The sequence below is a fragment of the Gossypium raimondii genome, chromosome 8 (genome assembly GCF_025698545.1).
Source record: "Gossypium raimondii isolate GPD5lz chromosome 8, ASM2569854v1, whole genome shotgun sequence".
NCBI lineage: Eukaryota > Viridiplantae > Streptophyta > Magnoliopsida > Malvales > Malvaceae > Gossypium > Gossypium raimondii.
Genome location: NC_068572.1, coordinates 57,347,709 through 57,364,692, shown reverse-complemented (window position 1 = coordinate 57,364,692; position 16,984 = coordinate 57,347,709). Strand labels below are relative to the sequence as shown.

At 31.4% G+C, this 16,984-nt stretch overlaps 1 protein-coding gene across 3 annotated transcripts; it reads right to left on the bottom strand.

Annotated features, from left to right (window-relative positions):
• Positions 1–8,204: 8,204 nt before the first annotated feature.
• On the bottom strand, positions 8,205–10,360 carry LOC105792430 (BAG family molecular chaperone regulator 4). 3 transcript variants are annotated; one of them, XM_012621009.2, is made up of 4 exons: positions 9,805–10,357; positions 9,221–9,456; positions 8,972–9,118; positions 8,205–8,442 (listed from the first exon to the last, which is right to left on the bottom strand). In XM_012621009.2, exons 1-4 carry the CDS (start codon positions 9,998–10,000, stop codon positions 8,284–8,286), a joined length of 738 nt encoding a protein of 245 aa, XP_012476463.1. In that variant the 5' UTR covers positions 10,001–10,357; the 3' UTR covers positions 8,205–8,283. The 3 variants fall into 3 exon arrangements, with proteins under 3 accessions (XP_012476463.1, XP_012476462.1, XP_052490217.1); XM_012621008.2 differs by having other exon boundaries at positions 9,200–9,456; positions 9,805–10,356; XM_052634257.1 differs by having other exon boundaries at positions 8,360–8,505; positions 9,200–9,456; positions 9,805–10,360.
• Positions 10,361–16,984: the final 6,624 nt, after the last annotated feature.

Genomic DNA, 16,984 nt, shown 5'->3' with positions numbered 1-16,984 from the left:
AGTTCTCAAAACGCGGCGCTGAAATGGACCAAAATGAAACAAAAATAAAGCTATGTGGCTAAATTAAAAATAAAATAAAATAAAATAACGAAGAAGGGCCAAATTGCAACGCGCTGCAAAGTCGGAGGGACTGCACGCGCAAATATCCCATTTGACGAAAACACGCGGATCCTTCCCCCAGGGTCGGGTCACTGCGCGGGTCAAGGCCAAAACGGCATCGTTTTGGCACCTAACCCTTACTTGTAAAACGGCACCGTTTTATTTTCAGTATAAATGTTAAACAAAAACAAAAAAAAATCAGTTTCATCCCATTTTAAAAACAGAGCTTTTGAGCTCCCTCTCCCTCTCAAATCGGGCCATGGTCCGGCCTAGGTTTACGGTGCGCCCCCGTCGTAGCACCGCCGTAGGCGGCGGCCGGAGGTGCAAAACTGGACCTTTTTGGTTCCCTTTTGAAGCTAAATGCCTCTAGGACACGGATCCAAGGTAAAACTTCGAGAAAGATGAGCCCAAGACCCGAAAATGAGGAGAAACCGCTCGTCTCCTCCTCCTCCGGCGTGGCACAGGTAAAGTTTTCTTTTTCTTTTTTGTTACTTACTATTTAGTATAAAAAAATAAAAAGAAAAATGGACAGAAAAAGAAAAAAACGCGAATCTAAAAACTTTAAAAGTCTTTTTTTTGTTTTTATTTCTGATGTTCGTAAAAAAGAAGAGGTCGTTCTTCTTTACAGAAAATTCGGTTTTAACCAAAAGAAAATAAGAAAAAAGAAAATCCCCCAATTACAGTGATTTCGCCCCCCCGATTACATTGAAATTCTTGATTTTATAGCCAAAATGCCTATTTGTTTTTTCTCTGTTTGTTACTGCTTCTCTGCTATTTGGGCTGCCATTGCGTGTTCTTTTTTCGCTTTGCGGTGGGCGTAAAGGTGTGGTGAGGTGACCGTGGTCGATGGACGAGCTGACATGGCGTGGGCGCATTTGAGCTAGGAGGCTTAGGAGGGCTAGGGTTTGCTATGAATTTTTTAGTTTGTGGGCTGTTGTTGTTGGGCTTAGGGTTTTTTTTACCATTGGGCCTAATTTGGGTAGTGGGTTTAGTTTGGGTACTAGGCCCAGGTCAAAAATTGGTCTGTACAACCACAATAATTCATTTAATTCAAATCATATCATTTGCAATTTCCATTTAATTCACGTACAATTCAATTTCATTAAGTTCAATACTAATACATATTTATCGTTTAACTTAACGTCCCCTTTTTGCATCATTTTACACTTCAAGCATGAACCTAGTATTTCATTTCCTTTCCACTCCCGTTTCCTATGTATATCACACAAGATATAAACATTACACTCAACCATAGTCGCAAGCTAGTCTTTTTGAAGACTAACCACATGATAAATCATTTTAATAAAGATTACAAACTTTAAACCTTACCACCATTTTATGATCACAAGCATATTTCCATCTAGACATTTACCATCTCAATGCAGAATTTTATCAATTTAATGTGGCGTAATCCAGCCACAACTTGGCCAAAGCCTAAGCATACACACCAAACATATAGTATAAGCATTATAAGCATGGATAAGCACCACATTTATTTATGTATCAAACTTATCAACATGAGTTAATTCATAAACCATTTCTGACATTGCTACATACCAAATCATATACCAAGTATACCACATACACATATTATGAAACTTTATTTTCTCACATGAACTTTAACTATAACTAATAATGCACAATTATAAACATCATTTCTTTTCAATCGTTTATCGATTATAATGGAACATATGGCCAAATATACACAAATCAATCATATGTTCTTCCAATTTTCCTCCTCCTCCTCTCCATTCCACATCCTTAATGTGTATAACACACTTAAACAACATTAACTACAATTTTACTATTCACTCACATGTATATTCAAAGTTGTCTATTCGAGTCAGAGTCACTAAATTATTTTTAGCCGGAGCTACAAAACTCCAAATTAAGATCCATAAATTTTCCTCAAAAATAGATTAACATACCTTCTTACCATAAAATTTTCAGAATTTTTCGTTTATCCAAATAGTACAGTTTATTCTTTAAAGTTTCCCCTGTTTCACTGCTCGACAGTTCTGACCTCTCTTCACTAAAAATTAATTATCTCATTTTATAGAATTTGGATATTGTTTTTGTTTGTTTATCTTGAAAATATATTCACTGAGTATTATTAAAATATAAAATTTATCCCATAATCATTTTTTTACAATTTTTGACAATTTTCCAAAGTCAGAACAGGGGATTCCGAACTCATTCTGACTCTGTCTAACTAAACTTCAAATATCTCAAAATATAGAATTCTTTTGCTTGCTCTGTTTCTTTTATGTGAAAATAGACTCATTCAGCTTCAATTTAATATATTATTAAGCCTCTAATTCAATCTACACCATTTTTGGTGATTTCTCAAAGTCACACAACTATTGCTATCTAAACTGTTTTATTGCCAAATGTACTCTTTCATAATTTCACATTTTCACTTTCAATCACAATTCAATTCAAAATTCACTTTTCCATTTCTAAGTCGATATACAATTCAATTCCACACATATATTCATTATTCAATTACACTTAGTCAATTTCCCGATGAACACTTCGGAATAATAACAGATACTCGGTAGATTCAGCATATAGCAACCACCTTATTAATCAATGATGTCCGGAGGAATCAGCACATAGCAACCACCTTACTAATCAATGATGTTCGATTCACATAGTAGTCTGCACATAGTACTACACATGTGACCATTACCATCCGATACACGTAATAGCCTGCATATAGTACTACACACGTGACCATCACTTTCACTTTTACATAGTGGCCTACACACAATCCGTGCCACACATGTGATCATTTCTGTCACTTCATTCGTATCCCTTTTTTATTCCAAAGGTTCAGGATTCAACACATAGCAACCACCTTATTAATCAATGATGTCCGGTGGAATCAGTACATAACAATCACCTTACTAATCAATGATGTTCGGTTCACATAGTAGCCTGCACATAGTACTACACATGTGACCATTACCATCTGATACACGTAGTAGCCTGCACATAGTACTACACACGTGATCGAAACTATTCGGCACGCATAGTAGCCTGCACATAGTACTACATATGCGACCTATCATTTCGGTACACGTAGTAGCTTGCACATAATACTACACACACGACCATCACTTTCACTTTTACATAGTGGCCTACACACAATCTGTGCCACACATGTGATCATTTCTGTCACTTCATTCGTATCCCTTTTTATTCCAAAGGTTCATTCAGGAATTTTTCACTTTTTCTCACTTTTCTTTTTATCGATCAATTTCAATTTCTCGTCTTTCTTGATTTATAACAATACATTTAACTTATATAACCTTCACACTATTCATTCCAGTCCAAAAATCATACATTGGAAAAATTACATTTTTGCCCCTAAAGTATCACAAAATTACGATTTTGCCCATAGATTCGTAAAATAATTTTTATTCAATTTCCTTACATTTTAGGCCTAGCTGAACCATTTTCATAACTATAGTAGTCCACAATACTCATTTATTCACACAGTTGTGACATATTTTATAACATTTACAAATTAATCCTTTTAGGCATTTTCATCGAAAATTACTTAGTACAAATCATTTATCACACTCCAAACATTTATATTCTTCCATAAAACATAAAAATACATGCATATAATTCATGGGTAAATTTTTAAACACAAACCCTAGTTCAAAACAATGGTAAAAATAGGTAAATCTTATTACGAGGATTTCAAAAACGTAAAAATCATTAAAAACGGGGATAGAACGGACTTACAATCGAGCTTGGAAGCTTGAAAAACCCTATCCATGGTTATTCCATGCAATTTTCGGCCTAGGGGTTGAAGATGGACAAAAATTGGCTTTTAAATTTGTTTTTAATTCATTTTAATAACTAAATGACCAAAATGCCCTTAATGAAAAACTTTGGAAACATGCCTAACCATACCCATTTTTGTCCACCAACTTGACCAATGGTCTAATTACCATATAAAGATCTCCAATTTAAAATTTCATAACAATTGGACACCTCTAACATATAGAACTCAACTTTTGCACTTTTTATAATTTAGTCCTTTTGACTAAATTGAGTGGCCAAACATCAAAATTTTCGAACGAAATTTTCACAATTTTTTTTTGTGAAATCACAGACCATAAAAATATAATGAAAATATTTTTTTTCTCATCGAATTTGTGGTCCCGAAACCATTATTCCGACTAGTCCCAAATTCGGCCTGTTACAGATACAATGCACTTGCAGTTATCGAGTGAATAGTAAATAATTTTTTTAAGGATTTATTAATAGGGGAGAGCAAAATTCGATTCGACTCAAAAAGATCGAAAAAATTTAAATTTTGAGTTAAACGAATCGAATTATTCAAATTAATCGAATTATTTGAGTCAACTCGAATTTCGAGTTTGAATCGAGTTTGGTTTTAAAATTCGAATAACTCGAATAATTTGAATAAACCAAATACCAAAGTATAATATTTTACATTTTTACCCCAAACTTTCAAACCTATTTACTTTCCCCCAAAACTTTTTCGCCCCTCCCATCCCACCCCTTCTACCCCAAACCCATTTCCCCCCCCCCTCCCAAATTTTTTTTAATATTTCCCCTCAAATTTTACTTCCTCATTTACTTCCCCCCAAAATTTTACTCCCTCAACCCCCAAAACTTTTCATTTTCCTCCTAAACTTTTACTTCTCACCTTTTACCCACAAATCAAAAATTAAAATCATCCAAAAAATATTTGTGTTAAAATTTTATGTTGGTATCAATTTCACATTTTATCTTTAAGATAACTTTTATTAAAAAAATTTTTTACATTTAATATTTTTTTAATTTCAAATACATAGTGACAAGAATCAAAAGATAATTGAAGTAACTAAGCAAGCAAAGAAGCTAACCCGTATATAAAAGATTAATATATAAATTATGAGGGGATGAAAGTTAATAAAAAAATTGATTATAGTGGGTGACAGTGATTATAAGAACCCAAAATTATTATTTAATTTAACTCGAACAAATATATTCGATTCGATTTCATTCGAATTTCATCTCACTTGACTCGATTCGAGAAAATTTCAAATTGAGTTAGGATGATAAAATAGAATTTGTCAACTCGATTAACTCGAAAATTTTTCATTCGATTCGATTAAACGCTAACCCTTAATATTAAATATCTATCTTTTAACTAAAATTTGTATATATTATTCACCACCAATCAACCCAGCCTCAACTCAATATCATTTTTGTTTCAATTTTCAACATAGATTTTTGGAAGACAAGCTTGAGAGATTATATTTCTTTCAATTTTCAACTTAGAATTTTGGGGTTTTTGTATTTTAAGAATCAAGTTAACTTTTAGATTTAGTTTTAGAGATAAGTACGTTTGTCCAAGGGTTTTAACTATTCGTTTAAGTTTAAAGAGTCATCCGAAATTTAAGAAGATTTAGACAAAAATATTAAACTTAAAAAAAAAAAGAGTTTATTTAAAGTATGAGCTCGGGCTCAAGCATTCAAAGCTTGAGCCCAGCATCGCCAATTTTCTAAGTTTGTAATATATTATAATATATTACTTTCATATATTATGTAATTTACAACACATAAAAATTAAATTTATAAGAATATATAATACTACAATGCAAACATAATAAAAAAATGTTTAAGTTACATATAAAACTTTAATATAAGAAAGATACATAAAATTGTAAAAATATAATAGTATTATGAAATAAAGAACAAAGAAATTGGGAGAGGAAATAGATATTTTAATGAATCAAATAAAATTCCTCGAATTTAAGTGATTTTGTCATCCCTAATTGTTAAATTTAATAAAGAGAATTAGTTTCATTAATTTTGTTTGGTTAAAAATAGAAAGGAAACGATTAATGGTACACACAATAAAATTTTTTAACTCCACAATAAGGTTGAGGTTTTGATAGGTGTACTTAAATTGTATTTAAAAATAAAAATAAAAAAATAATACACGTGGTATACCAAATAATTATGATTTTACAATTATAATTTTTTAAAATAATCTATATAGAAGATAATAAATTTGAACAAAAAATAATTTAAAATATTTAAAATTTATATTTCATAAATCAAAATATTAATAATGAGTTATGATAAATTATTTTTAATATTATTCTTTCTAATATATAATAATATTAGCAAATTTAAATATTATTTAAATGTATATTTTTACTTTACAATATTATGTCTAAAATAAACATTTTATTTCTCAAAAATACTTTTTGACAAGAATACTAAATACTGTAATTTAAATCAAAATTTTCAAAAATATTTTTCATAACCTACATTTTTAAAAGCAACCAAAAACTAACCAATAGTTTCCTCTAATTTCTCCTCTCTTTAACATAATTCAAAGGTTACGGATATTAATACTTAATTTTTCTACTATATTCAAATAAAAATATTTAATTTATGATTTGATCTTTAAAATATATTTATTTTTATTTCGGTATTTTAATTTTTTTCACTTTAATACCTAAAGTATGTTTTTTTTGCCACTCATTTAACACATGTTAGAAAAAATGAATAGTTTTAACTAATAAAAAGTGCCGCCTGACATTCTTTTATAAATATATAATTTTTCTTGATAAAATATATATAAACCATTAAAAGTTATAAAAATAAAAAAATCTAAAAAGTATGTCAATTATAGAAATGGAAAGAAATTATAAAAAGTATATAAATAATCTTAAAATATATGTGAAATAATATAATATATAAAAATTCAGAAAGTATATAAAATCTGAATACATGTAATAAAAAAATTATAATTTTTTTAAAATGCAATGCAAAGATAAAAAACTATGGCTTCGATTTGTTCTTTTTTTTTTTTTTTAAATTATATTTCGTTTTGCTAATATGAGATTTTGCAATGAGAATCCGACGGCAGCAAACACGACAGCGACTGAAGGTGGCGGTGATGGCGGAGGAGATAACTGAGATTCATGAGGTTTCATGGAGTTGCTCAGCATCTATCAAGATTTCTTCGATTCCTTTATGCAGCAGTCTCTTTTGATCCTTTCACCACCATCGTCTCAAGCATTACTGCAGCTGGACACTGAGCAGAAGCTTTAAGCTGGTCTCCAATCGCCGCCGTATTCCGCTGTGCCAAAATCTTCGAAGTGTTTAAACAACCCACCGGTAACGCCGAACTCGTCTACCATCTCGTCCTTATCGAAAGAAGGTGCGAATATTAACGAGCAAAGTACCAAAGCTGGTGATGAAGAAGAAGAAGAAGAAGATGATGAAGACCAAGACAAGAAAAAGAAACACTAAGTTAAAAAGCTGTTTTTTTTTTCTTGATTTTCTAAGGTATGGATTTTGGTTTGGTATATGTTTTTTAATCATTTTAGGGGTAATAATTTTTTTAGATTTTATTTTATATATTTAGAATGTAATTAGATTTTATATGTTTTTAGATTATTTATATATTTTATAGACATATATATTAGATTATTTATATTCTTTTCTGAATTTTTATATTTTTAATAATTTTAATGGTTTATATATTTTTATAAAAGAAAATGTTATATTTTATAAAAGAATGTCATGTATTTACTGCAACATGTCAAGTGGGTAAAAAAACTTTGACCTAATTTAATACCAAATTTGGAAAAAAGAAAGAAAGAAAGGATATGATAGTGAGAAAATGGGTATAAGCCCGTGAAAAACCAAATTTCTCAATGCGTCTCAATTCAATTTACTCACAGGTATCCATGGAACAATGTCCTTCTACAGTTCTTTACCGAAAGCAAACTGCTACAATTTTCAGGGTGCAGGTAACCTCTTCAGCCATCTTTTCCCAGCTACTCAAGTAACCAAAGTTATAGTTTGTACTTGTTGGCAATGGCTCCTACTCCTACTTCACGAGATTCTTGACTATTCTACCCGTTCCTAAACTTCCCATTCAATCTGCTAAACGATGTTGCAATGGTGGTGTGCGTTTCCTTGTGTAGTTCAAAACAATTGGTGATGTATTAGCTCATCATCGCACACAGGTAATTCACTGATTCTAGAATATGGGAAACTTGCCAATAAGAAGCCTTGCCGTTTGTTTTTGTGCTTTTAATCAACAACTACTCACATACCACAACCAAAACGATACAAGCTTTGTTTCATAATTTGTTTGTTTATGGACTGATTGATAAATTACAAAAGTTGTGCTTAATCAAAAACTTCCCAATCATGCGTGATTCTTGTTGAGGATGGAAAAGAGGGTGAGGCACATTCAAATGCCTCCGATTTGCCACTACTGCTGAAGGGATTAGAGTTTCTAGCCTTCATATTGTCCAAGGTATCCACAAGTCGTTGGACTCGACGAACCTGTGCACCAAATTTCAAAACCCAATGTTTCCAATCAAAGTGGTGCTAACTGCATGCTAGAAGCTGCAAAATGGGTTCTCATTTTTAACTCCAAAATGAACAAATACCTATGCCGAGGACAGCTTAGCTAAATATATAAAAAGAAAAAGGGCTGCCATAGTGATTACCAACAAGCACAATTATTTGTACCAAAAAGTTGGAAGGGTATAATTAGAGCAGGGAACAACCGATCAAGATTCAAAGACCTCATGTCATGTATGGTGAGAGAACTTTTCAAGTCACTGATTGCTGGTGTGGGCTCCAATTCTTATTACGTGTAAAACTCTCAGCCTTTTCAATCAAAAAAGCCTTTCACTTTCCAGCAACATTGTGTTGGTATTGAACTTGAAAACTACAGTAGCTAACTTGATTATTATTGTAAGTACCGACAATGCAAACCCCTTTCTCTTTTTAGCCAACAGAAAATTTCTAACTTTATTACTCTAAGTACCTCAATTATGACAATATGTGGGTGAAGTTAGTCACTAACCTCAGCCCGCCTCTGGACTTTGGCTTCTCCATTAGCTGAGATTGTATCTAGTTGCAGCAATTGCACCATAAGCAGCTCTGTCAAGCCAAGGAGTTCCTTTTCATCAACCTTTGTACCCCCATGAACAATTCCCTCCAAAGCATTAACCTTTAGAAGAAACAAAGAAAGAAAAACCCTCAAAAAGTTTCCATGTTGTAAGTAACATGAAAAACTAATATGCTAGTTAACCTTGTCAGAGAGTTGAACAACCTCTGCTCTGACTTTAGCAACCTCTTCACAAGCTTTTAACACGCTTTGATTTCTCTTCATCTCTTCAAGCTTCCTCTCTTTGCTAGCTGGGTCCTCCAAAAGTACCACCTTTGACATGTCTTTGACTCCCACCATATGCAAACATTCCCCATCATCCTTTTCTTTTCCTTGGAACAATAGTCTCTGCTCCTTGGGTTCCAAACCAGTTTCTTGTACAAGAACCTTTTTCAGATCCCCTTCAATTTGAGCCAAATTCAGTAACTTAGCCTCTCATACTGTACAACAATGTCAGCAGAGCCAGTTGAAGCCATGTAAAACTTTCCTCAAATTCATAGACTACTTAACAACAAAGGACACACAAAGTTTTGAGAAACCGACACACTGGAGTGGATGGAGATGACAATAATCAACTTTAATCTAACGCCCAAAAATGGAAACACAAAGTTGGTAAAAAGAGACAAGTTGAAGTACTACCATGCACTGGCTGGTATAAACTACTAACCTTTTCAAAGTAAAAACCAAGAAAACCAACATTCTGCCACAACAGAGAAGAGAGGAACAAAAGCAAAGAAGTGGTTTATTACCGAAAGTGGATTGAGCAGGCACAGTAATATCATGGTGAAAAGAGCCATGAGAGACTTTGATCTTGATCATAGGTCCAGAAGAAGCATCCCCCATGTCCCTCTTTTGAACAAGCATGCCACCAGGCCTAAGCTCCCACTTTATCTCCCCTTTAACCACATTGTTTACTGCCCTTCTTGAAGATGAGAATCTTTTCATGGTCAGATAATAAATACTCAGTAACCATAAAAAAGAAAAAAAAGAAAAGAAGGTGAAGTTGGTTGAGAGAGAGGTGTGAGTTTGAGCTAACTGCAATGGCTAAGGCTAAACTGAAGAGGATTGAGTACGCAAACAACAAAAAAAAGACTTTCAGACAGACTTTCCAACAAAACTTTTCTTCTAGAGTTAGCTGTTGGCCAGATTCAAATTCCTGTGTGCGAGCGTCTTGTGTTTTTGCTTATTACATACACGAATGATGCATATAATAGCATGATTTGATCAAAGAAATATTTGTTTCTGGAGGGTACAAGATCAGAGAAATTAAGATCATAACAATATCATGATGTTGGTGAAATGAGAAATCCATAATCACGGAGCCTAAATTTGACCTGTGAGGGGTCCATACGATGAGAATTATAGGATCTAACGGCCCACGTTTCAGGAAAAAAAGGTTTATCACATGATGTTACACTTCAGAGTTCAGGGGGTCCTTGATTGGTATGGTTGAAGTTAAAGTCTTTGATACAGAGAATCGGAAAGTGACGAATAGGCTGAGTCTTTTAGACCCCAAAACCCAAATCTATCTATAGACTAAGATGTTCCTATCATTTTTGGAGTGCAAAAAAGGCTGTAATTATAAGATTTTACCCTTTGATTATGATGGACAATATATATATAAACCACCCTTCACATCTCACCAACGATATGAGCAACTTGTCTTAAGTTTTTCTAAAACCACAATGTTTATGAGCCTATAATAACATCGGTGATGTTTTAAAAAAATAATGCTTTAAATATTCATAGCATCAATATTATAAAGTAATGGATAACATTAAGATAATTAAAATCAAGATGCAAATTCACATTATTACATGGAGCGCAACTAATTACCAATGCAATTAACATATATAAAAGAAATAGAGATAAAAGAGTATTATTTAATAATACCATAAGCCTCCAAAAGGTGTACACCAAGCAAGGATTAGTTGTGCCTTTGAAATGGTGTTGTTGGTCGCAGTCATGGAATCGGCTTAGATCACGACCTCATAATAATATTTGCCCTAAAAAATATGAGAGCCATGATGAAAGCCCTCGTCTCTATTAGGCCTATTAAATGTCTTTGAGTGGTTCCGCAAGGCCTCCAAGAACAAAGTCCTCAGAATCTCTTGCTATTATGCCCACTCCACTACTATGATCTCTCTCGAAGTAGGCACCATCCAAATTGATCTTATCAGCAAGACCAAGTGGAGAAACTCATCTAACTTGCCTCAACCTCTTGGGGAGAACTGGATCACGAGTGAAATTGTGCAAGTAAAAATTAGCATGCAAAGATCAAGCCCACTTGAACTCACTTTGTAAGGAGTAGTCTTTCCCTGAATCACAAACTCATTATGCATGTTCCAAATCTGACATGGTAAATACAATAAAACTGGAAAAGTTATGAATATCCATAAAAAGCATATTATTTTCGGGCCAATAGATGCAAATAGTTGTAAAAAAAAAAAAGAAAAACTCTTAAGTAAGGACCTCCTAGCATAATCCCTAAGTGCATATAAGATATTCTCACAAGAATTCCCACATCTTTTGCAAAATGAGGTCCTCCAACATAGGAGCAGAAGCAAACTATTAGTTGTTGTAGAAAGAATACTATGGCCAATTCTCCACCCAAAGAGTTCAATTTTTGGGAGAGTCTTGACCTTCTAAATGACCTGCAAGAACTGCCTATGTGGACCAACACCCAACTTATTAAGCAACAACCAATTATAACCAAACCATGTGGTCTAAACCCTCGAACCTGCATGATCCCAGGTCATGACATCCTTATAAGGCACTATAGGCATCGACAACTATAGGACAACGTGCACATGTCAATAAATAAGCAGCGCACCATGCCTCTATCCCAAGAAGTTGAACTATCATCCACCAAATCACTAACCCTCAGATCCATAGCCATTTGATGATTATAGCAGCCTCACATCCATAGCCATTTGATGATTATAGCAACTGATGTGTGAAAATTTGTTACCAAGTATAAATATCCAATTAAGTAATGAAGTGATAAGAAGATATAGTTCTTAAATATTAAGTTGTTAAGTACCAACTATTTAATTTTATCTAATTCGGATCAATAAAATCAATTATAATTACCACTAAAATTAAATTAATTAAGAAAATTATGAAAATTCTATTAAACTAAAATAATAAAAATCTATAAGTTTCTCAATCAATTTTAAGATCCTGAAATTACTAACCCAAGATTCAATGGCATTAACTAGACCCTTCCAGTATTTAGTTAAGTTAATCCCCCTTCCCCATTAGCTATATTCCTATGCTAGGCAAGTTGGGTGAAGTCACTACAACCAGACCTATTGGATTGATTAGGGCATTAGGTATATTCCTATCCTAGCTGCCAATTAACTTGTTGTTAGGGCTACTAAAGTTAATCTTAATTTATTCAGTCTAGATCTAAACCTTAACTTTCTCTTCCAAAACAAATCAAATTTACCAAACTAATGCAACTCGGTGATTAGGCAAGCAGATTAAATAAGCACAGGGCTGAATAAAAATTAACAGAAATTAAAATAATTGAAGAGAAACTAATTAATTAACAAAGAAATAGAATCCATTATTTTTCCAAGAAAACGAAGTTCAGTTCATGTTGAATTAAGAAAACATTACAAGAAATTTAAAATAAGCTTGCATTGAGAGAAGTAAAAAAAACATCTAGAGAGAAAAATAATTATCAAACTAATGTCGAGTGCTCCAGATCTCTTTTTCTTCTCGTTTTTGCAAGCTTGAAAGTTCCCTTGGTGTGAGAAACAGTTCTTAGCCTCCAAGTTCATCCCCATGTGTTTTTCTATCATTTTCCTCTTAAATCATCTCACCCCTTATTTTTAGTGCCCCACCACATTGAAATCTGATGGACTACTTTTTACTATGTGCTCTAAGCCTCCCATTCTTCACTTAAAACTTATAATGTACACTGAAAAATAGCAAGTAAATTTAAACTAATTCTAAAAATAAAAAAAATTAAACAAAACATAATTAATTCGAAAAACTATAAAATACACTTAAAATTAATCTAAATACTAAAATTATCTTCTAAAATATTATCAAAAATATATTAAAATACTCTAAATATGAAAGCTATCAAAAACCTAAAAGCTCTATCCAACCTCAGGCACCTCATCTATCCCAAAAAAAGGCTTCATATAATTTCCCTTGCCCAATCTCCAAAAATAGTTCGGGGGAGCCTTGGCAGTATGTGAAATACTAGTCCAAGCATACGAAGGCTTATCCATCATCTTGGCCTCAAAAGTATTACCACTAGAAAAGTAGTTAGCTTGAAAAACTTTATAACATAAAAAGTCATAAAAAAGTACTTATGATGCACGAATCTCTAAACTAGTTTGCCCATTGGAGAAAGGTTGAACAGTCGAAAATTTCTGAAGCCTTTCAATTTTTGGATGGTATCTCAGGGTGGGTTTGGATGGGCAATTGGGTGTGGTACGGTGCGTTTAGCTTACTTTTTATCTCACGCTACAGTATCGCTACAGCATCTAATCTCATCGCCACCGCTGTTTTTACACTAACCGCAGGTAAACGCACCGCCCATCCAAACTCACCCTCAGTTTAACATAACCCACCCTTTGTCTCTACCTTACCTGTCCAGCAATACTATCTAATGGCTAAAACAATGGCATCATTAGCAAATAAAGGAAGTAAACAACATAATAAGACATAAGTAGAAATGGAACAAAACACTGATTTGATGAGAACCTCATTGCTCCCATATGATAATATCGGTGACAACTTAAATAGTAACTGGTCCATATGTTCATAATATAATGCCTTTGACCCTCAAGTCAAGCCTTCATTAATATATATACACACACAATATTTGTTACAAGAAAAAACATATTAAAGACTTTTATTATGAAATTTATATACTATATCAATAATATTTAACTTAGCGACTAACTCAATTTAAATTAACTTATAAAAATAATTGAACTCAAGGTCTCAAAATTCTTGTCAACTTTTCTTTATGATTCACATATAACATACTTCTTTATAGATTAAGAATTGAGGTTTGTTCATGTATGTGAACTCCTCATTTTTATCCCTAATCAAAGTCTATCGGGAGTCTCTATATTATTATGAAAACTTGATTTAATCCCTTTACTAAAAACTGCTTCAGATTAGTCCTTGAACACTAAATTTTTATTCAAATCGTGGCACTGTTAAAATTTATCATTAAGTTACTGATAATTTGAACAAAATACTTCATGCACAATTGATTTATTCATGACTCAACTTGACCCATAAAAAAACCCAACTATTCCCCAAAAATCCATTTATCTTTAAATTATTGTGAGGCTGAAAATATTTGTTAATTTTGTATCGACCATAAGATAGTTCAAAGATACATAGATTTTTTTTGAAGGGGCACGGGTGGTTGGACTTTTTATGAGTTGGATTGGGTCATAAATAAAATAATTAAGTATGATATACTTTATTCAAATTATTAGAAAGATATTATCATTTGAATAAATTTTTAATGTATAAAATTTAATCTAAAATTTTTTTAATAAAAGAGCCTAAAATAAACCTTACATAATAATATAAGGACATAAACATGGACCGTTTATCTCTTTACCAAGAAAAATAATAGACTGGAGGCACCATTATTCAAATACTTCCTTAATAACAAAAATAATAAAGAATTGTGCCTAATCTATACAGCTATATATAAAAGGAATGCCTTACATGACCATATGTCCATGTCCAATGTGTTTTTTTTTTTTTCACATGAGAAGAATAATGGCTAAATTTCAATTCTAATCCCTCTAATTTTTATGGTTAAATTTCAGTTCTGATCCCTACATTTCACTCAAATCTATAGCCCTAAGGCCTTCCTTACATGACACATGTCCAATGTTTTCTTCTCTTTTCTTTTTAAAATGATAAGACAATGGCTAAATTTCAATTCTAATCCCTCTAATTTTTATGATCAAATTTCAATTTTGATCCCTATTTTTCACTCAAATCTATAGCCGTAAGGCCTTCCCTACATGACACATGTCTAACGTTTTCTCTTTCTTTTAAATGACAAGATAATGGCTAAATTTCAATCTTAATCCCTCTAATTTTTTTATGTTTGAATTTCAGTTTTGGTCCCTATATTTTACTCAAATTTGAGATTGAATCTGTATACTTTAATTTTTATATGATTTAGTACTTCAACTTTTATAATGTTAATAGTTTGTCTAAATACTTTATTTTGATTAAAATGCTTTTATGAAATTTAAAATTATTAACATCTTCAAAATTCTCTATTAAATTGAGGTTAATTACAATATCATTTCTTTGTTACATAGATACCAAGTGATTATTTTTTCCTAATTTTAAAATGCCAAAGCAACAAATTTAACAAAAGAATTTTAACAGTGTTTACAAATAAACCTAAATTTTAAATCCAAAAATAAAGAGATTAAATTCTCAAAAATAAAAGTATGGATATTAAATTTCAAATATACAACTAATAAAAACAAATAAATAGGTGAATGAAAAGTGTGGGTGGAACCATTCTAATTTACTTGAAAAAGGTGATTTCATTCTAATCTCCAACTCCAAATTATTAAAATATTTATTTTGTCAAATAATTATATACTAATCATAAATTATTTGTCATAATCTAGTATTAGATTTAAGTTTTTAATTGAGCTAAGGTTACAAGTCAATTGGCACCAACTTAATTAAAATAGCCTTCTTTATTCAAACTTCATCTAATTTTTTTTCACTTACGTAGTCGGTATGTATCGTAATCTTAATACTATATTTAAGTTTTAAATTAAGTTGATGTCATAAGTCATCGAATATCAACTCAATTAAGAAATGATTAAAACATCTTGCTATATGCAAACTCGGTTATATTATTATCAAGGTGTTTAAGTTTATATACATATTTGTATATAAAACTCACTAATTGTGAGATTTACACCAAGATATGATAAATTAAAAGGTTTTGAATTGTATTATGTTAATAAAAATTTTATTTAATTTTTATATGAGATTTTAGTAAATCTATTTACAATAATTTTTATCTGAATTTAAGGAATTGAAAATAATTTAGAGAATTAATTAAAATATTGAAATATGATTTGGTTTGTAGAGTTTTGAAATTCAAAGTAAGAGTTGACATGAATTTACGAAGGATATGTTTTTTAAAGATTAATGTATTAATATAATAAAAATATAATGTTTTAAAAATATGGTAAAGACGTGTAAGCGTCATGTAGAAGATTGGGGGCGGGCAGTGAGCAACCAATATTCTAGTCACAGAAAATTTGTACTCACATCCATTCAATTACACATTCCCTACGCCAAAAACTCGTCATCTATACATCAGATTCTGCAACAAAAAGAATCTTTTAAGGTTTAAAATTAAATTATAATTTTTAAGAAGATAAAATTTTGATAGTTTATATTTTTATAATTTTAAAAGATTAAATTAATTTTTATATTTTTAAGAAGGGTTAAAATGTAACTTTATTTTCATTAATTTAAAATTTTAAAAAATTTAAATGAGACTTGAGACCCCTGTCAACCTTCAATTTTGTCTCTGTGGGTTGATTTGTTGGGTGCAACGGTTTCTATCAAATATTTCTATTTAGAGCTTAGGTTCTAAGATAGTGAGATGTAATGTGATTTAATATAATATATTGTTACGGTTTGTTGTTTATAATTTTTTTGAATTTGGTAGTAACTTTTCTAATGTTTAGAGTTTAGTGTATCTTTGGGTGTCAAATAAATTAATTCAAATAATTAAGAAGCTTGAATCATAATAGGACCTCGAATGTCAAAGTCCTTACTGTACGTCCTTTTATATTCTAAAATACTAAAATCCAAAAAATAAAAATAAATGACAAATGAGGTAAAAAACTTATTAAATAATTTTGAAATATCTTCTTTAAGAAAAAA

What these genes read in the sequence shown, in the direction of transcription:
- LOC105792430 (XM_012621008.2), bottom strand. Translation starts at nt 10,000, where the DNA reads ATGAAAAGATTCTCATCTTCAAGAAGGGCAGTAAACAATGTGGTTAAA. An exon ending in TTGTTCAACTCTCTGACAAG is followed by an intron (nt 9,119 to 9,199) that starts GTTAACTAGCAT and finishes TTTCTTCTAAAG; the next exon opens with GTTAATGCTTTGGAGGGAAT. An exon ending in AAGTCCAGAGGCGGGCTGAG is followed by an intron (nt 8,443 to 8,971) that starts GTTAGTGACTAA and finishes TTTGGTGCACAG; the next exon opens with GTTCGTCGAGTCCAACGACT.